Source organism: Lacerta agilis, chromosome 10 (genome assembly GCF_009819535.1).
Source record: "Lacerta agilis isolate rLacAgi1 chromosome 10, rLacAgi1.pri, whole genome shotgun sequence".
NCBI classification, from domain to species: domain Eukaryota; kingdom Metazoa; phylum Chordata; class Lepidosauria; order Squamata; family Lacertidae; genus Lacerta; species Lacerta agilis.
In genome coordinates, this window is record NC_046321.1 from 42,606,245 (window position 1) to 42,626,926 (window position 20,682).

Consider the following 20,682-nt stretch of genomic DNA (forward strand, 5'->3'; position numbering starts at 1 on the left):
GGGGGAGAAGAGGGTGGAGATAAGAAAGTAAATGAGGCAGTCTTATCTCCTATCCTCAGCACAGATCTGAGTACAATGGAGTTTAGCTTTAAATCAGAGGCAGTGAAAAATGCCTTTGATAAAAACTTGTTGTTCATCTATCAAGGGCATCCTACTTTTAAGCAGAGTGAGGTGGCCACCCAGTTAAGTATAGTACTGTATTTCACTGAAATGATAAATGATTGTTTGCATTACTTTGAGTTTAAATCTGATTAGTTGGTAACTGAATTCTAGAGAGTTCTCTAGTAGTTCTCATGTGATTGGCTAACAAGGGCCACATGGGAGGTATATAACGATGGAGAGACTCCATTTTATGGGAAGCAAGATGACTGTGTTTTAGAATCCACTGCGAACACTGCTAAGTTGAATAGACTGTTGGAGTGCTTCTCTGCTTGAAAGAAAGACAGCAAAGCTTCAGGAGAAGGTAAAAGTGGTAATCTCTCAAAGGAGCTGCAAGGCATGGCCTAACTGAAAGACAGAAGGTTAAGTACTGAGCTCTGGAAAGAGAGAAAAATGCAACTGTTTGGAAATTAGGAGAAGAGACTGAAAGCCCATGCTTGGACAAGCATGTGACTGTAAATATTATCTTTTAATTCATCTATAAGTTTCTGCAAGTTAAATGTTTGAATGTTAATATCCGGACATTGGTTTAATTTCCAAAGAAGGGTGTCAGTCATATCTATGATATGACCTACTTAGTTGTGATTTCGCTACTCTTACTTCAACACATCTTAGGCAGCAGATGCTGGGGGCTGGTGGTTACAGCCCCTTGGTCCATTTCTCCTGAGCTCCCTGGCCACTACAACCTGCTGGGTCCATGCCCTGGTGTTGGTGATGCTTGCTAGTTGCTGGCCTGGCTTGGCTTGGCTGAACATGTTACCTTCTCTTCACACAAAACAGGCTGCACCACTGGGAAAGTTCCCTGATTCAGAAAGCAGGCAGGTGGCTGGCTGTCAACCCATGCCACAGGCTCCAGCAGTCACCACATCTGCATATATTTTGCCTGCTCATGTGATGCATGCTGGTGCCACTGTTGTTGCTGCACTGCGGTATTTGTTTGGGTGGGCAGTGAGCAGGCACCAAGTTGAGCAGTAAGCAAATGCCAGCAAAATGTTAGAGGACAGTATTCTGTTTGCTACGTGGTCTGTTCTGCTTCCCACCAGGACACATAGCTGTCAACTTTTCCCTTTTCTTGCAAGGAATCCTATTCGGAATAAGGGAATTTCCCTTTTAAAAAAAGGAAAAGTTGGCAGCTACGGATCTGAGGTCCAAGATCAAGAGCCACTGGGTGGAAGTTGGACCCAGCCTTTTCTAAATAAGAGCATGCATACGATTTCTGGATGCAGTCTTAAGTTATAGCCACAGGGTTAGATTCAAAGACTATTCAAGGCACGTGAAGGAGTATTCAGTTCCTTTGAACCTTTCTCCTTGCTAAAAACATTTTATGATTTTAAAACGCCATTCCTATATCTGCTTACCTGGAAGTAAGCCCCACTGAATTCCAGGAGCTTTACCTCTAAGCAGACATTCACTGAATTGCACTGTAAATATTTGTGTGAGCCTTAGGGATAAACCTAATAAATTAAGGCAGCAGTTGTGAGGAGTACTGTGGCGTTTGCCCTTCCTAGGGTATACATATAGGAGAAGGAGTAAGTAAGGGGTTAAGTGGCTGGCCCTAGGCTAACCAATAAACAGAGGGGGGGAGCTAGGGGCAGCTGAAGGAGTCAGTTAGAGTTAGAGAGCGGGGAGTTGAGGCAGTTGATGAAGAGCAGTTGATCGAGGGAGTTGGTTGGTGGGTGGTTGTTGATTGTGAGGGTTGGTGGTGAGGTATAGTGGTGAGCGTAGGCAGGGTTGTAACCAATATCTTAAGTTGTTGAAGTTTTTAAATAAACACTTATTATTTTGTTTAAAATTGCACCCTGACTGTGAAAGTTATTACCAGGGAGGGGATCCTGGTTGGTGGCAGCAAAGCGCCGTGGTGGCACAGGGATCAATAGTCCGTCAAACGACCGGGGACCCTGTGTGATCGCCACAAGTACCATCAATGATATTGGCAAACTGAAATCCAGAAAACATTCTCAGTAGATCAACCTGTTAGAAAGCAGACAGGACATTGAGTTGTACCACTAACAGTGCAATCCTATCCATGTCTACTAAGAAGGCATGGCCCATCCCATTCTGCTGCCTGAGGCGAAATGGGAAGTTGCCACCCCCCCTGCTGCCAACCCCCCAACCCCCACTGAAACCTCCCTTACCTGGGCTGTGCAGTGGTGCCTGCCGAGGTGCAGTGGCAAGTTCTGGCAAGATCTCGCGAGACCTTAAAAGAGCTCGTAGAGCTCTGCAGAAGCCACTGGTGCTGCTCCACAAGCAGTAGAGCTGGGGAGGGTGGTGGGGCACCCACTTGAAATCCCACCACCCAAGGTGGCTGCCTCAGCTAGCTTCGTTGGTGGGCCGGCACTGCTCAGTAGTAAGCCCCTTTGAATTCAACAGGGATTAGTTCCAAGTAAATGGGTGTAGATTTTCAGCCTTTGCACTCCTGTACCTTTAAATCAGTGTCATTCCACTTCAAACAGTCAAAGCATCCTGTGAACTGCAGTTTGTTAAGGGTGCTGAGAGTTGTTAGGAGACCCCCCCTCATTCCCCTCACCATGCTACAATTCTCAGCATCCTATGGGGAAACAGGAATGGTTGTTAAGCCACTCTGAGAATTGTAGCTCTCTGTATGTAGTGCATATGGGGTTTCATTGAACTTCCTTCTGAGTAGGCATGGCTATGATTTTGCTGTAAATCTTATCAGCATTGCACAAATTTTGAAACTCAACATATAACTTAAAAAAAGACTCATTTGTTTAAACAGTTATTTGCAATTTGTCCTTAAAAAATAGCTTGCTAGCTAAATTTGGGGAGTGGATAGATCACAAAGCAGAGAGAAGGAACACTGGTTCGGTGGTTGCAATTGCAGTCCTTACCTTATTTTAAAAGCTAACTTATTTCATTTTTAGTTTTATTTGAAAAGCAACTCTACATATTATTGATTGACTAAATTGTACTATGATTAGAAGACTAATATTTTTTTTAATCCCCAAAAAGAATCCTCATTTCGACTAAGAAAAAAAATTATCAGACACCAAGTGTGACATGAGTCATTTTACTTGTCCTTTATATCCTCCCTTTGTTTTGTCTGCAGTCTTAAGCAGACAAAACAGAGGATAAGCGAAAAGGATATAGCATAATAGCTAAATGACTGATGTGCATTTGGAAGGCATGGCGATAAGAATGCACTTAGTTTCTCCTAAATAGTCCAGCTATGACTCAACGAGCCCAATTATGAGAGCAAAGTCGTGATCCAATGAGCCCCATTACATACAAATGCATGTGTGTGCACCATAAGGGTTGTGACTTCACTACTGCTATAATGATGGTGGTGATGTGCATATCCAGTGGTATCCTTTGACCGATGTTCAGCAGAATAAAGAGGGAAGCAATTTTCTCTGGTTCCCCTTCTCCCCCGCACCTTCATGCCTTTCTAAATCTGCTCTGGATGGTCCCTAAACTTTCAGAGCAGATTTAGCTGGGTGTGGGGTAGAGATGGGGGAGAAAACTGGTTCTGTTTGTATTTAAAGATGAACACCCCAAATTTGCACTTTCAGTTACTATAGAAGAACCAAAACACAACCATCCTTTAAAATTCGTACTTACCTGAATTTTGCAGTGCAGTTTTTCAGGCAGTTACTGTGTATTAAAAAAATACATATGTTGCAGTAAACCATGCACAAAAATGTATGTATAAGTGAAAATAACATTAACATGCATCGTATTAGGAGAATTGCTTGGTAAAAATGTGTATAAAGGTAAAATTGCAAAGAAACATATATATATATTGGGGGAAATCTGACTAATATGCTGGTGAATTTCATCCCTAGTGTGTGAGGACATTGGGGGGGGGGCAAAAATTGCTTCCCTTCCCATTCTGTTGATGGAAACCTTACTAAGAGCTGAAAAGCATTGTTGACTATTTATTACATTATCATAATCCAGTACTACTATATTTGCCACACTGCGTACACTCAATACAAAAATAAAACAAATATACAAATCAACTTTATTTACAATAAAATAACACTGATTGTAAAATCGTAACAGCAACTCCTTGTGCTGCAGCACAAACTACTTTTGAACCCACAGGTTGAAATCAGTTTTGTCTCACCCACAAACATACTTTCTATTCAAAAGTATGTCCCATTGAGTTCAATAGTAAAGGTAAAGGGACCCCTGACCATTAGGTCCAGTCGTGTCCGATTCTGGGGTTGCAGCGCTCATCTCGGGTTACTGGCCGAGGGAGCCGGCGTACAGCTTCTGGGTCATGTGGCCAGCATGACTAAGCCGCTTCTGGTGAACCAGAGCAGCGCACGGAAATGCCGTTTACCTTCCCGCTGGAGCGGTACCTATTTATCTACTTGCACTTTGACGTGCTTTTGAACTGCTAGGTTGGCAGTTCAATAGTACTTGCAGGCAAATGTTCATAGGATGCAACCTAAAAGAGATTACTAAAATTTGCAAATATCACAGTCCTTCCCAGTGGGCACAGCCTGGGCCTTAAGCTTCATTTGTCACTCCTCCACCACATTTCTTCTATTGTAGTTCTGATTTAAAAAACAACAACACAGTCACATGCATTTTTCCAATATGCATAGTGTTATTATTTGTTCTAGTCCTGGCATTGGTAAGCGAAACAACACATTTAGTGTAATAAAATCCACTGTGTTGATTGATTCAATCCAGAAGTGATGGTACTCATTCTATGGATAACTTGCAGTTCAATGGTTCCACATTGGAGTCTCCCTCTGAAGTTCAAGAGTCTCCGTTTTTGTTCAAGGATGGCCACCTTATATAGAACATACCGGGAGGTTGGAATGTTGGAATGTTCCTCTGCTGGTTTGGGGATGTTGCCATTTCTGATATCAGATTATTGCCCATTTATTCTTCTTTTAGATAAAGCCCTGTTTATGCTGTGTAGAGGGGCATTGTGATGCATATGTCACATTAAAAGATGAGAAAAGCGAATGAACCCAATATGGTAGGTGACACTATTAGGCCCTGTAAGAGTGTTGCCAGAGGATAGAATTGTTATAGGGTTTGGTCTTTGTGTCCATATCTCTGTAATGTTGCTGATGAGTAGCAGTTTTAGACTTGGGGGTGGAGGCTGTTTGTAAGAAGTACTGTATAGACCTTCCACCAACAAGGCCTGTGAGCATGAAGTGCCATTGTCAGGACTGATCATTGACAGCATGCTTGAGTGGTTCGTAAGTAGAGATGGGTGAATATTTCGATTTCAGTTCTGAAATCAGGACCATGATGGGGAAAGGGTTAATGGCCAACTCTCTGCCATGCGGCTTAGGGATCCGCACACCAGCTATTTGCAAAAGAAAATACTGCTATGCAGTGGCAAACTTTATGTCCGTTATCATCCCCTCCACTTTGGACCTGAATTAACTTGGCACATTATTATTTTTTAAGCATATTGTTTACACAGTATTGCCCATATGTTCCAAAATCTCCTGAAGGCAATAACTGAAGCAATCATCATGTCACAAAAGCTACATCGCTCTATAATAACATAGAGTAGTGATTCCCATATGAAGGAGTTTAACCCACAAATGTATTATTGGACTCCTGTGAATGGATTGTTACAGGGCCAGTGCTGGATGTTGGGCTGGCCTCACACTTACAGTGACTTTTGTGTGTGTAATTTAACAGACTCCTACAATTTCCTCTTCACAGAAGAGCAAAGATTATAGTTTAAAATAGAAAAAAACATTTGAAGTGAGCTGTGTGTTCATTGGCGGGGGGGGGCGTCTTCCTGAGGGGTTCAAAATGCATGTTAGGCTAACATAACATGCATGTTTTACATTGAAAAGAACCTCAGAGGAACATGCATCTTGTAAATGTAAACAGAAGATAGACAGTTTTATTTTATTGGTAGCATTAAACATGCATGTCAATATTGTTGTTTTTTAAAGGATGTTCACTTCAAGATGAAAGTTCACAAAGTGGTCCTTTTGGCAGGGGAGAAATCATAGGTTGACATTCTAAGACTTCATAATTACACACTGAGTGATCATATTTGGAAACATCTGCTGCTTCTAACCTAGTAATTATAACTTTTTTAGAGGGGCTGTGAGCTAAAAAATTTATACGTGGCAGGCAGCCTACTGTTGTGGCAGCAAAACAAGGTTTTTCCATGCATGAAACTCTGCTTCTAGGAGTAATTTGACTCAAGCAAATGCATCCTGCTATTGAAAGGTAACCTGGTTTTCTGTGAGAGGGGAAAGCTCACATTGCAAAGGAACAGTCCCAAACTTTTTGGCCTATAAATGTAGCACTAGGGGTCATAGAACACCACAGATTGAACCTTAATTCCCAGCCACAAAGAAAGGACATGACATTCTCTTACCACATAGGGAGAAGTACAGAATGTGAACGGAAAATGTGTAAAAGTTTCTTCCTGCACTCTCATTGTAATTTTGGCATTCCCTAAAAGATAGGTGACTTTAAAAAGCTCATATAATTACGGCCCATTACCAGAAACTTGTGGGCAGTACCCTCCAGGTTATTTCCTGAACAGAGCAAGCATGAGATTTTACATGGAAGAGTTCTGAATATCTGTTATTATAAAGCAGTCTTGAGCCATTTGTGACCAACCAGGCTCAATGCAGCCTATCAGCTCTGTACGGCAGTCCACAAAAGAACTGGAGAACTTTTTGCTTTTGTAGTAGCCCAACAAAATCTCCAAAACAAGTTGCTCCCGTATGCCTTGTACAAAGAGGTACAGAGCACATGAAAGGGTAGAGGAGAGGGCACACGCAGGAGCATCAGGACCAGATTCTCCAAAGCTGAAGGGTTACCCATGTCTCCCTTGATGAACAGTGGAGAAAGCACTGGGTGTGCAGAGAGATAGGAACTTGCCCCAGACTGCTAGGTAGTGCTTCAAGAACAGGTGTGAATGGGCTTAGAGTTTACATGTTTGTCAGGGACACAGTTGCATATATCATGCACACCCACAAAATGTACTGAACCTTGTACCTGTATATACAGGTGCTTGTTAAAAGTGAATTCCTTGACCTTGGGCAGAGGTCTTTCTAATAACCAGCCCACATAATTGATTGAATTCAATTTAGTCTTTTATTGCATATTCATTTTTCTGTATCCATTTTGAAGATCTCGAACAAGCTTGCTATTGTAGGGTGGTTGCTGATTATCACACGACAAGCGTGCTTTCTGAATTCATCAGTCATAATAAACAAATAAGTCAAATTAAAATGGTAAAAAGCAACCTACAACCATACTGTTATCTGTCTGTCTGCCATAACTCAGTAATAGTACATCTGTTTTACACTGAGAGGTTCAATTCTGCACATCATCAGGTACAGTATGCCTGGGAAATACTTTTCTCTGAAATCCTGGAGAGTCACTGCCAACATAGACCATAATGAGCTAGATAGCTACCTGGAAAGGTAGCTTCCTATGTCCTCTATCTATCTATCTATCTATCTATCTATCTATCTATCTATCGGCACTTCACTGTTATTATTGAACTATTTGCTAATCTGCCTGCTCTTCAGTCTTTAAATTGGATTTATTCGGGGGGTGGGGTTAAATAAGTTTGGTTGGATGTGAAATTGACCCCCCCCCTTTAATCTGATTTCTTCTTCTTTTTGTATTTTTTTTTTTGGGAGGACTTTTCCATTTCATTCTTTGTGGATTAAATATATGGGTTTCCAAGCTAGAACCTGGAGTTCTAGTTAAAATATATTAACTGCACTCAGTTAAAATATATTAAAAGAATTGCTTCTATGCCAATCAAGCACTTTCCTGAGATAACCACCCTGGAAAGCAGCTTGTCGAGACGTTGCTAGTGTTTTCCAGAACTGAGCTCTGCATTGCCCTTGAACAAGTGTCAACTAAGGGGTTGACTCTTCTGGATAAAATCTAGAAGGCGACCTGCAACTAATTAGGAGCATTCAATTTCCCCCTTGGTACTCACTCCTGATAACAGCATTTTAGAGCTAGTTATCTGACCAAACTCTTGCCAGTTTCATTAAGAAATGCTTTCATGAAGCTGTTTTTTCCAAGTGATGCCCACCACAGTCTTTGAAGGCCACTATAACAAGATCCCATACACAGACACACTTTGTATCTGTGGTTAACCTGAGGTGGAAGACATCACTCATTATCTTTTAGCCTGTCCCTTTTTGCAGAGATCCAAGAGATCACTTTCTGAAACTTTTGTTCTCACTAGCAAGCAGGAACGGTTTGGTTTCTCTTGACAATAACACAGAGAGTGTCCGGTATGCACTAGCTGCAAAAATAAAATCAGGACAAATGAAATAGATAAAATTGTTATAAGTGATTCTGAGGTTTAACCTGAAATTAAGCTAAATTTAAGGTTCTTGGTGACTCTGGTATCTTCTCTCTCATACATCATGGAGGTTGGCTTTTATTATGGATATATGTTGTTCTGGATTATTTTATTAATATTACTGCTGCAAGTTTCTCGTGGCCTTTGGCTAGAACAATAAACAAGATGTGATTAGTATGCCTAAAAGTATTTTCAACTATGCTTAGCACTGACTTTATTTACTGTCATTTATTCATCTTAGATTTTGAAGACGCTGAAACATTTGTTCAAACCACTAGAAATACAGCCCTTACATTTAATTCTATAACACATAGTCCACAGAATGTTCTTGGCACTAGCAGTACGGTGGTTTTCATCAGCAATGTCACAGAAAGCAACAATGAAAACATGGGCAAAGTCAATCCTACCCAGAGTGTACTTGAAGTGACAAAAACACCCTGGATTCCCACACCTACCCATCATTTCTCTACCACCAAAGAACAGGTAAGTTCAGTTCGTAGCTGGGATTGGCAGTAGTTCTTTTGCAGCTATTTTGAGGACAGAATCCTTCAAAGCTTCACAAATTGTACCTAATCCAAGGCATACAAAACTTGACAGAGAATTGCCAGAAACATGATCGTCACCTTCATAATGGGAAGAGATAAATCATAAGGCATGGAGGAGTTTATGCGGATATGTGGTTCTATTGTATGCTTTAAATTGCCAAGAAACATCAGCCTATGACAAAACAAAATGCCTCAAACACTAGGGGATTGGACAGTGGTCCGCACCGTTGGCAAATGATTTAGCAAGTAGAGTCACATCTATATTGCAGCTTAAGGCACAGGCTGGTTGAGCTACTGTGTTAGATAATGGTGAAGCCAAAATTCATATTTCGTGGCTCAGGAAAGGCAAACATTGCAGGCTCACAAGTTCTCTAGCTCACGGTCGCAGAAGAACTTCAAGCCCTACCTCCCATTCCTGCCTCATATCCCCTTCACTTATCTTCATTGCTGTTCCAGCAGCAGGGGAAGGGAGGAAGATATCTTGCCCACCCCTCTTTCCTTCTCTGAGGATGCTTGGTATGCTGCTATGGCAGCATGCCAGGCATTAAAGAGGGGAGGAGGGAGAGGGAGAGAAATCTTCCTCCTGCTGCTGCTACTGGAAGACCAGCAAAGACATTGGGGACAGCAATGGCCTCTAGCCCCACAAATGCCCCCCTCTGTTGGAAGGCACAACTGTGTATGCCACATGGCCTGCGCTGGATCCCTTAAGCTAGCCTGCTTCCTCAGGTGCAGTGGAAGAGACTATCCCATTGCCAGTGTGGAAGCACAGGTTCAGCTGCCGGTTTAGTCAGCTTCTGAACCATGGAATGGGGAGAAGGCACCATCTTGGTCTTTGCCTCAGGTGGCAAAATGCCTTGGAACAGGCCTGAGGATCCTGTCTCATTGCAGGTGTCCAAGTATGATTTATTTGCCAGGCTTGTTGGTTGTTGTATTTGGGATGGAGGATCAAAAGCTTCTTTAAGAATGGTTGCATAAGAAGGCTGGGTTATATGAGGCTAAAGGGTTAGATACTGTGGCTTGTGCAAATTATCGTTAATTTGTTAAGGGTGTTGTTGTTGTTGTTGTTCAGTCGTTCAGTCGTGTCCGACTCTTCGTGACCCCATGGACCAGAGCACGCCAGGCACGCCTATCCTTCACTGCCTCTCGCAGTTTTGTTAAGGGTACAGGGGTAGATTTATTTAATATTGATTTCGGCTAAATACTTATATGCTGCCTTCCAGGCCACTTTCAAAAGACCATTACACAAGAGGAAACTGTGGCTTCATACACAGAGCACAGGGATCACCATGGAGCCCACAGCACGGGGCAACTCCACTGTGAGGAAAAAGTTGCAGCATTTGGGATTTCTTAGGTTAGAGAAAAGGCGAGTAAGAGGTGACATGATAGGAGTTTACAATGGTATGCATGCCACTAGAATTTGTGGACATCCAGTGAAGAGAAATGTTAGAAGATTCCTCTTCCATTGATGGCCTCAGCAGTGGTATATTTCTGGTTTGATTCACTTATGTGTCGAGGCATGTTTCAGTATGCAGCACATCTTGAGTATATTTTTGAAAGGAGATTCCTTTTTATATGGATTCATGGTGGGTTGCGGTGTTAATTATGCTTTACTTTGTTTTGCTTCTGACCATCCATATCCATGTATGTCAATTGTTCAGGGAGCCACATATATGTTCAATATATATCTGAGACATTGAAAACATAGTGGACAGTGTTAATATGCTAAACATTATTGTGAAGAACGGTAACATTTATTCATTTACACAATGAAAGGCTGGATGCTGCTGTTTGACTGAGGTCAACTGATTTTCAAGGCACGATGGTGGTTGCTTGGTGATGATGGTTTTTAAAACTGTTTACACAAGGCCAACCTTGGGTTGCAAGTAAATCTGCAGCTCGCACTTTCATAACTACGAGAAAAGCTATGCAAAGCCCATTTCCTCTTGATAAAAAAAGGGAGAGAGATTTGTGTGTGTGTTTTAAAGCCAGGAAACCTTGGGAAAGGATCTAAAGCAAACTGGAACCTACTATTGATGATATGTTCAGTCATTATTCCCCCCAGTTACTTCCAGCTCTTTCTTTCACTCTCGTCTTCTTAAAACTTGGGTCAGCAGAAATAGTATTGTTGCACATCTGTTCAGTATCAGCTGTAATATTTATTTGGCGCTACTTACATTTGTTGTCCCATTACGAATTATGGTTATGTTGCTCTACTAAGTGTTCATATGGTACACTTGAACCTGTTTGTACTTCATCTTGTTAAAAGATAATTAAAAGTGAGTTATTCAGTGTCATTTTAGACCTCATCTTAGTATCGTCTGCAGCAAGAGGTAGACATCAAACTCAACTGCACAGTGGTGCAGTATTTAAAATATTAAAAGCTGCAATAGCATTTATATCTATGTAAACCAAAAAGATTGCCTTCCATCAGTGCTGCCTTAATTCTCCTGCAAACTTTACCATTTGTTTACAGATTGCTTCTTTAGCAATAAATAATTCTAACTAATTAGTGATAATTCTAACTGATTGTTATTGGAAAAGAAATGACGGAATTCATTTGTCTGTTCTTTTTCCAAAGGATAGGCAAATATTCCTTGAAAATGTGGAAATTTGCTTGCTTTAAATTATATATATTTCTTAAGGGCAATTTATTTGGGTCCAGGGTGGTAGTTGCCTCCAAGGCACATGCTGATCCAAGGAAAAGAAAAACTGAGACAAATTGGCAGTTTTTCAGGCTAATGATATTCCTACAGCCATGGAATTGAAATACCATTGGACTTCTTGCATTTGACACAACACTTGTTGTTTTCAAGGTAACAAGGCTATATTTTTAAGCTATATTGGCTGGAATGTGTGAGAGAAAAATAATGGTTGTCTGTTGATTACGGATTTGTGCTTGCTAAGACAGAACAGAGGAAATTTGCATTTCCGGTAAAAGGGAGGAAAAGAGCTTGCCTACAGAGGAAAAAAAAATTATATCTCTGCTCTGAAAGGGTACTTAAGGTCTTGTTTGTACAGTCAAGATAGCTTGGAATAGTTGCTGAGGTGGTTGTTGTGGGGAGAGCCATCTTTGCTCTCAGTTCAAGGGAGCCCAACACCAGAGACGGCATGTCGGCTCTGTGTTTGTAGAAAACTTGCATGAGCCATCTTCCCCACAGGTATCAGCCGTGATGTCCATGCAGCCATTTTCCCTGGGCACAGCAACTGTGTTGAGGGAAATATTAGGCTACATCCCCTGGGTTCATTTCCTTGACCCTGATAACTTAGGGGTGCCAACTTGAATAAACTAAATGGGGGGGAGGGAGCCTCAGATAAGCCCCATAACACACGCACCATTTGAATGGCAATGCCTATCAACTTTTGGGGGGCAACCCCCTCAAATATTTTAGGGGGCAAAGGGACCTCAGTCCCTAGGAGTTGCCACCTGTGGTCTAACTTCACTTCAGCCTTGGCTCTACCCACTCCACCTCACGACCCCATGGCTGAAGCAAGTGAAAGCAGTGGCTGCCTCTCTTTTTGTTGTTGTTGTCCAAACAAGCTCTGGATCCCGGGGAGAAGAAATCCCCTGAGGGGAGGGGAGAGGAGAAGAAGGCAAGCGACCACTGAGGGGCAAGTGTGAACTGAGGAGGTTTACAGAGGACATTCCAGGGGGAGGAGAAACGCCTGAAGGAAATCATCTCCAGTGTCAGGGCTATTTCTGGGAAAAGAAGGTCCGAGGCGAGCGAGGGGAGGAGGAGGAAGGAAGAGGGGCAGGGTGCGGCGGAGGAAAAGAGAGAAACGCAGAGAGGGCATGATGGCGAGGGAGAGGGCGCGCGCCAAGGCGCAGAGGAGAGGAGCAAAGTGAAAGGCGGCAAAGAGCTGTTGGCTCTCTCTCTCTCTCTCGTGTGTGCCGCCTCGGACATTGACTCTGCGAGGGGCAGAGAGGAGCAACCGGCCTCCGAAGCGCCTGGCCATGGCCGCGCGGGGAGAGCGGAGGGCAGCCGTCTCCCGCCGCGCTTTCCCACCGCGCCTGCTCGCCTTAGGCAGCGGCCCGTGCGCTCGGCCGGCGCGAAGGAAACTTCCTCGAGGAGCGTCGTGAGGGCCTGCCTGCCTGCCTGCCGCGGTCGAGCTGGCCAGCAGAGGGCGGCCGCGGGCTGCTACCCTCGGCCCCGCGGGCGGGCAGGGGAGGGAGCTGAGGAAGCCGCCGCCGCCGCTGCCGTCGGGGCCAAAGGCGCCTCCTCGCCCCCACCACCTGCAGGCTGCCTTGCAGATCCAAGCGGATGGCAAGGCTGAGATGCGGAGCGGGAGTCTCCTTGTGGATTCTCGCGCTGGCCCTTCTCAAGGTGGGTGGCAGCCACGCGCAAAGCAAGAGGATGGGGGGGGGGGGACTTGCAAGGCAGGAGCCGAAGCTGGAGACAACCGGGATAGCTCCGTTGGTAGAGCATGAGACTCTGAATATCGAGATCCAAAAGATTCATGCATTGCAGGGGGTTGGACTAGATGACCCTCGAGGTCCCTTCTATGATTCTCCCTCCTGGCAAACGCAGCCTGCCTCCTCCAGTGCTGCCTGTCAGATCAGCCTCTAACTTACCTTTGCTTTCAGCGCCAGCTTATCAAACAGGATCCCATCCGTTATGGAAGTTCTCTCCTGCTGTTTTCTTCTCTTCAAACCCCCCCCCCCCCCATAATGATACTTCTCCAAGCTGGCTGAACTGAAGTTAACCACTACTGGTGCAGTTCTCGGTATTCAAAAAGAGTTCATCACCTTGCGCATGAATTACCATCCTTTCACACCCGTGACTCGCACACACCTATTCAAAGAGGAGAATAGGGCGAAGTGGAAGCTGTGTTCTGCGGCTGGGGTTTATGTCTACAGGTGTTTGGTATTCCATGTACAGAGTGCAAGGTGTGTGTGTGTTATTTTACATGCACACATACAAGGAAGTCATTTCCATCAAAACTGAGGGACTTGTTCCATGCCTGTATGTTTAAAATTGAAGTGCAACAGCCTGAAATTTAGAATGATTGCCTCAGGTGACTGTAGAAGAGACAGAAATCATTTGCTCTTGGATGAGATAATCACTGTATGCTGTTTCTGGTCCTTCTCCAGAGTGGTCTAGGAGCTCCAGTAAAATGCACCATCAACCAGACAGAGTGGAAGGTCTCCAGCCAGTCTGTCCATCTCAGGTGGAACAGTTTGGGATATCCCTGTAACTTCAGCGTTACCTGCAACTCCCACAATGCCTTGTACAGGGTTTGCCAGCCCATCCAGAAAGTCAACGGTTCCTATGATTGTGACTACAACGGCTTGGAAGCAGGGACTTGGTACTATATCAGGATTGTCTCTCTGTCTGATGGAGAAACCAGCAATGTCACATTGCAAACAGGTATGGGTGACAGGTGTAGGTTTGATGAGCACTTCGAGGGGAGTTTTGGCATAGAGGGAGGATCTGTCATTGCCCTGTTGTCTCTGTGATGCTCAACCTGAACTTGTGAAATGGAGATTATGAAGGGATAGCAAAAGTCACTCCAAATACTTTTCAGTATGTTCCAAATGCAGGTCAGTGGGTACAAAATTAATCCACACCCACCCACTTGCTAGAACTTTATTCTAGTTCCTAAAACAATCTCTCTTAGTTAAGCTTAATAACTGATTTGACTTTCAAGGTGAGCAATGATCTGGAACTCGTTAAAAGAAGTGGCTTGAAATCTAAAAAAGAAAAAGAAATTCAAGCATATATATCTTACTTTACAACTGGGCTTATATTTCGAGTTTCTGTTTATATTAGTCATGATTTTTTTAGTAAGCTCACTTTAGTAATTTTGTCCCAATTTAGGCTGCAATCCTATGCTCCCTTACATGGAAATATCCCATTGTGCACTGCTGGGCATCTTTCCTGCCTTTAGTTGTTTAGTGGCTGTATACAGATTTTGCACAGGATAGTTGAGGCTGTATACAGATTTTGCACAGGATAGTTGAGTGATACTTGATGATAACTATCTAAGTGGCTTTCTTTTCTCAAATAATGCAGTTAGAATAGCACTGAAAAAATATGGATGGTACTTCTTACAGGTACATAGGTGAGATTAGTCATGAATACTCACTTACAGTGCAATCCTATGTATGTCCACTCAAAAGTAAGTCCTGTTAAGTGACTTACTCCCTAGTAAATGTGGAGCGCAGGAAAGTGATTATGATAGCTTTCCAAGGAAACATACTTGGCCCTATGTATAATTAAAGGACCTGCAAATGCTCTTAGTTTTTAACATCAATCATCACAGAGCATTTGTGCAATATTCCGTGGTATGTTATCAAATGCAGTCCTAGATGCACAGTTTTAAAGTGCATTGTAGTTTGTATTTGAAATTGATGGCAGCAGAATAATCCAAAGTGATGTTTCTTAGTTATTGTCTCAGGACACATTTCCTTACCTACTTACACCTCAAACTAACAGATACATTATTAATGTAATTTCACACAGCCCAGCAAAGCTTCCACTGTAATGATTAGGGTGTATCTTGCAATATCATATTACTGATAGGACAAGTTCTCAAGGTAGAAACAGACTACAGAGCATTATTGTCCACAGCAAGTGAAATGTTATGCAAATAAAAACATTTCGTATTTGGTTTGTAAATATCATTTGCAACATATATCCATGCTTTTTGGAAATTGTGTACTGTAGAAAGGCAATGGGTTGTATTCTTCTTAGTCCTCAGAGCAGACCAATGAAATTATTAAACCTAAGTTAGACATGTCATATTAAATATATATAGCTAAGAAGTCTTCACCCCCTTCAGATACAATATAATCAATTGTGCAATATAATCTATTCCTGTGCACAATACTCTAAAATGCTTTTGAACTTGGGTGTTTAAAGATTGTACATGCGTACTCAGAAGCATGTACCATTGTGTTCTATGGGATTTACTCCTAGGTACCCATCACTTGGGAGTAAGCCCCCATTGCACTCTGTGGGATTTCCTTCTGAGTAGTCAAGCGTAAGATTGCTCTGCAAATGAAACACCCTAAGACATTATTGTACTGCAGGACACAACTTAATAAAAGTGAAAGCATTTTTGTATGAGAACAAGGTTAATATTTTTCAAAATTTGAGACAGATAGACATCTAGATTCTCTGTAAGAGCACTAGATTTTTGTCAATACATTAATTTGATTTGGCAACAATAAATTGATGTGGAAGGTAAGATACAGACTCCTCCTATTGAAGCCACTTGCAATACTTTGCTAGGAAGCAGGATAGAAACTGAAATAATAATAACTGGTCCAATTGGCTTCTTATTTGGAATCCTTACAAAAAGCAGAACTTTTCAATGTTTCAGCACAATTGATTTCTTATTTAAATGTCAAATTATGTAGCCAGTATTCAATAAGAGTCCCGTGAAAATATCTTCTTAGAAATATCTTATTTCTATGATATATCGGTATTGGACAGCTGCCAGTCAAGAACTTTATAACAATGTAAATGGTTTTTTAAGTGTTTGTTTCCAGCCAGGGCTTTTCAGGCCAGGCACTTCCCAAGCTCATTGTTCCTTTGTTATAACGGATGTACAGAGGACTGAGTGTTTTGTGTTCTGGGCTAGATAGATTAGATAAAGTCTGAATTTCTGAACTTCGCCTTCTAGGCACGCAACCTTTTAAAATTTGCTTTAGAAGTTGTATCCTACCTCCACGGCTTTCCTCATTTGTGTAAATTTTTAATTTGAGGGGCAACCCCAACTAGACTCAAGCACCCTGAGAAAGTTGTATTTGCTTAATTCTTCCGCAGAAATCAATGCAGGTCTTTAAAAGGGACTGGATGACTTGAAGTGTTCTCCATCCCACAGTTCAGGGCAGTAACAATCTGGTAAAAACATAAAACTCTATCAGATGTTAAACCTCAGACCTTATAACATCATATTCTTCTACTATCCAAAATCCAGAAACATTTTTAGCACTTTGTAAATCGCATAGGCAGAACCTTGAATTTCCATTATCAGAGCACCAATGGCACATGCTTCTAATGACCAACCTCTGTCAGAAGGCAGCTGCAATGTTCAGTATCAGCTGCAGCTTCCAAAAATGCTATCAAGGGCAGTATTTTGTAGAGTAAATTGCAGTAGTCTAGTCGTGAAGTTATGAAAAAATGAGTGATGGTTGCTAGGTACAAATCTGTGGGAAAAGGCAGTGTAACCAGGTGGATTACAGATGGCATGATACAGGAATGGCTAGTTGGTAGCCTAGGTTGGTGAGGCCAGCACACCTGTCAGATGAGGAGTTGGTTTGTTCTTGCAAGCCCCAGCCAAGGAGCTACTGAGGTGGATAATGGGGCATCTACATTAGAAGCAATACACAAATCTCTCCAGTGTTCACGGCCACTGGCCAAAAGCAGTGTGGAAAAGATCAACACACAGCTTCTGACCCTTATATTACTTCTGAGAAAGCAAAATGAGAGTATGTCTCTATTGCCATTGCATAATCATCCTGTTACTTTCCACGGTGGTGTTGGAATCGGTGCACAAGTTTTTCTTGCGCTCCTTTTGACTGTGGCACCTATTCTGGTATGAAGGAGAGCATGCTCTGAAGATCACTCTGTCACTTTCTTTGGGGTGCCATCCAGGTGGGAAGCAACATGCCTGTGTGGCATGATTGCCTTTGGTCCTGCTTCCAACAGAGGCTACTGAGACAGCATTGTGCACTAATAACTCCTACTGTGTCGTCGTCATCACCTGCGTCATCACCCACTATGCCCCTCCCATCTGCACTGTGATCACTATCTATCAAATATCTTCCTCCTCCACCCTTGTCCTCAGAGTGCTTGCTTTAGCCTTTTTCACTTTGAGGTATCATCCGTTCCTCTCCTACTCTCCAGACACCACTTACATGCTGAAAGAGCTCCTTTCTGCTCTTTTCCTTGGCATGTTGTAGACCTCGGCTCACCTTCCCAGTGACTGCTGTGGAGAACTTTTATTTTCATACTTGTTAAAAGATTAAGTGAATTTGCGTGCATTGCATTAGGGTTTATGACATGTTGGTTTGTTTTCTGGAATGCAGACCCCTTGCCACCTGCGAGATTTGAAATTAAAAAAGAAGGAATTACAACCACAACCTTGCAGGTGTGGTGGAGCCCATCCTTAGGAAAAGTAGACTGGTATGAGCTGCAGTTACTTGAGAGTAACACCAACAAAGTCTATGATATCCAAGTTCCCGGAGGCCTTTCAAGAAATGAGCAGACATTTGCCAATCTCACCCCTGGCAGCAGATACACTATATCGATCAGTGCAGCTGCTGGAGATAAAAAGAGCCATTCAACTAACATCAGTGGTTCTACTGGTAAGATATCTTTCTTTGACTAATCCTACAGTAATAATATTCCACTTGCATTTCTCATATCCCATAAAAGGCTATGGGGGGGAGACATAGTATCAAACAAGAAATAAGCATTAAAACGTTGACAACGGGTTAGTTACTGAAAATCAGCCAAGTGATATCCATAATCCCACCTAGCCATTTAAACAGGTATTGCATCAGAGAAGCATTAGGATGGCTTTCTGTTTCAATTGCAGCCATTTTGATTTCTCTTCTAAGCATAAATAAATATTTTGAGTGAAACATAACAGTCTTTTTATTTGTAAGATACGCAATATATTTTAAGGACGTTTGTGTTGCAAGTCCTAAATATTTTAACAGCTGTACAATTTTGTTTGTATATAAACCACTTTTCTCCCTCCCCACTCCTTCTCTCTTAACAGCTCCTTCGCCAGTAGAAAATATCCAGGTCTTAGCCAATGCTGAAACAATCCATGTTTCGTGGTTGCCAGGTGCTGGGAATGTGGATCAATACAGGCTGGTTTTGCTGGATAAAGATGGTCCAGTGCAACAAACGGATCTAGAGAAACACTATTTGGCATACAATTTTTCAGGACTAACACCAGGACGTCTGTATAATCTCACTATCATTTCCAAAGCTGCAGGGCTGGAGAACTACAATTTTAGACTAATTAGGACTGGTAAGGTTTTACAGATCTTTCCTTGAACAGAGTGTGAGGATAAAACTACCAATACATTTTTCAGTAGAAATCTAACAACTTGGTCTCCTGCGAGAATCGCAATCGACATTTGAAAGATTTGTTCATATAAATGTCCCTATAGATTGACTGCAGAGCATGAGATTGTAAGTAGTGCCTTCAGATTTTTGAGGGAAATGTGAAGGGCTGCAGTCTCAAGCTGCTTGAGATCTTTAGGAGATTTGTGTAATTCAGAGTCTCATGTGTAAATCTGAGTGCATATGAGTAACCAGCATATATGGGTTGTCCCTCTCACATCAGTAAGGGAAGTAGCTCCAAGCATTCCACTCAGAGGAATCCAAGGAGCACACATCAGACATCCAACCCACAGCAGCCAATTGCTGGATCAGAGCAAATGTATATAATAAAGTCAGCAGAGCCGTCTCATCCATAGAAGCCGGTGGCGCGGTGCGCCAGGGCGCTGTGCGCTCCAGGGGCGCCCCCGCGAGCCCGCCGGCATACCGGGCTCCTCCTCCCCAACCCGCACCCGCCCCCACGGGCAGGCGGGCACTCGCGCGCCGGCGGGCGGGCTGTAAGCCGCCCGCCCTCGCCTCCCAGAGCCCCAGCTGGAGCGCTGGAGTGGCGCGGGGCTTTGCGCGACCTTCCAGCGCTCCAGCTGGGGCTCTGGGAGGCGAGGGCGGCCGGCTCGCGCTCCCGCGCGCAGCCGCCCGCCCGCCCAATGCAGCGCGAGCTGCCCAGCAGCGCCGCGCCGTCCAGCTGCGCGCGGAGCGCGAGCTGCGCGGGAGCGCGAGCCGGCCGCCCTCGCCTCCCATCCCGGAAGCGCTGGAAGGGCGCGCAGAGCCCCGCGCCGCTCCAGCGCCACGCCCCTCACCCCCCGCTCGCCCACCCCCCTCCCAAGGGGCGGCAAGCGCGGGAGGGAGGCGGCGGAGAGGCGGCATGGCGGGGGCCCCGGAGGGATAGCCGCGCCAGGGCGGCAGATCCCCTTACGACGGCTCTGAAAGTCAGCAATTGGCACATGTTAGGTATTTCTGAACATTCGCTTTACTCGTTTAGGCTTTGAATTAAGGTAATTCTATTCATCATTTATATTTTAGGCTCTCTGTGCATTGACCATTTCACTTGGATGTTTTGTGTAAGCACTGTTGCCTTAAACAAAACATTAGATAGTAGTCAAAAAGTCAACTTCAAAAGCAGTTAAATATTGTTGCTCAAAATTCTGTGGCTTTCCCAATGGTGTAGGATTGCAGTTCCCATTAACCCTGAATCTTGGCCATGCTGCTTGAAGCTAATGGGAATTAGAGTCCCAAAACCACTGGAGTCCCCAAACCACATGTTATCCATCGCTGCTGTAGACTCAATGACACCATATTGAACCTGGGGCTGTCTGTGTCCAAAGCAGATGCTCTAGCACTGTGGTAGGGCCATTTCGCAAAATGTCCTGTGTCAGAGCAATAAAGAATTCTAATTAAACTGTAAACCACCCTGTGATCCTTGGATGAAGGGAGGTATAAGTTAGCAATCTTACGCCATTATAAGCTGGATAGCTCAGTTGGTTAGAGTGTGGTGCTGATAATGCCAAGGTTGCAAGTTCGATCCTCATAAGGGACAGCTACATATTCCTATGTTGCAGGAGGTTGGACTAGATGATCCTTAGGGCCCCTTCCAACTCTA

General features: G+C 43.5%; 1 protein-coding gene across 3 annotated transcripts in view; it reads left to right on the forward strand.

Annotated features, from left to right (window-relative positions):
* Nucleotides 1–20,682, forward strand: part of PTPRB (protein tyrosine phosphatase receptor type B) — a 79,844-nt gene that overhangs the window by 3,874 nt on the left and 55,288 nt on the right. For 2 of the 3 annotated variants that reach the window (XR_004427426.1, XM_033161598.1), the window contains exons 3-6: nt 8,700–8,941; nt 14,093–14,369; nt 18,038–18,316; nt 18,736–18,993. Coding sequence is in view for 1 of the 3 variants with exons in the window: in XM_033161598.1 (XP_033017489.1) it covers nt 8,700–8,941; nt 14,093–14,369; nt 18,038–18,316; nt 18,736–18,993 (1,056 nt within the window). In the remaining 2 variants the exon portion in view is untranslated. Of the gene's footprint in view, nt 1–8,699; nt 8,942–13,175; nt 13,326–14,092; nt 14,370–18,037; nt 18,317–18,735; nt 18,994–20,682 lie in introns of those variants that run through there. The other variant, XR_004427427.1, reaches the window with a different exon arrangement.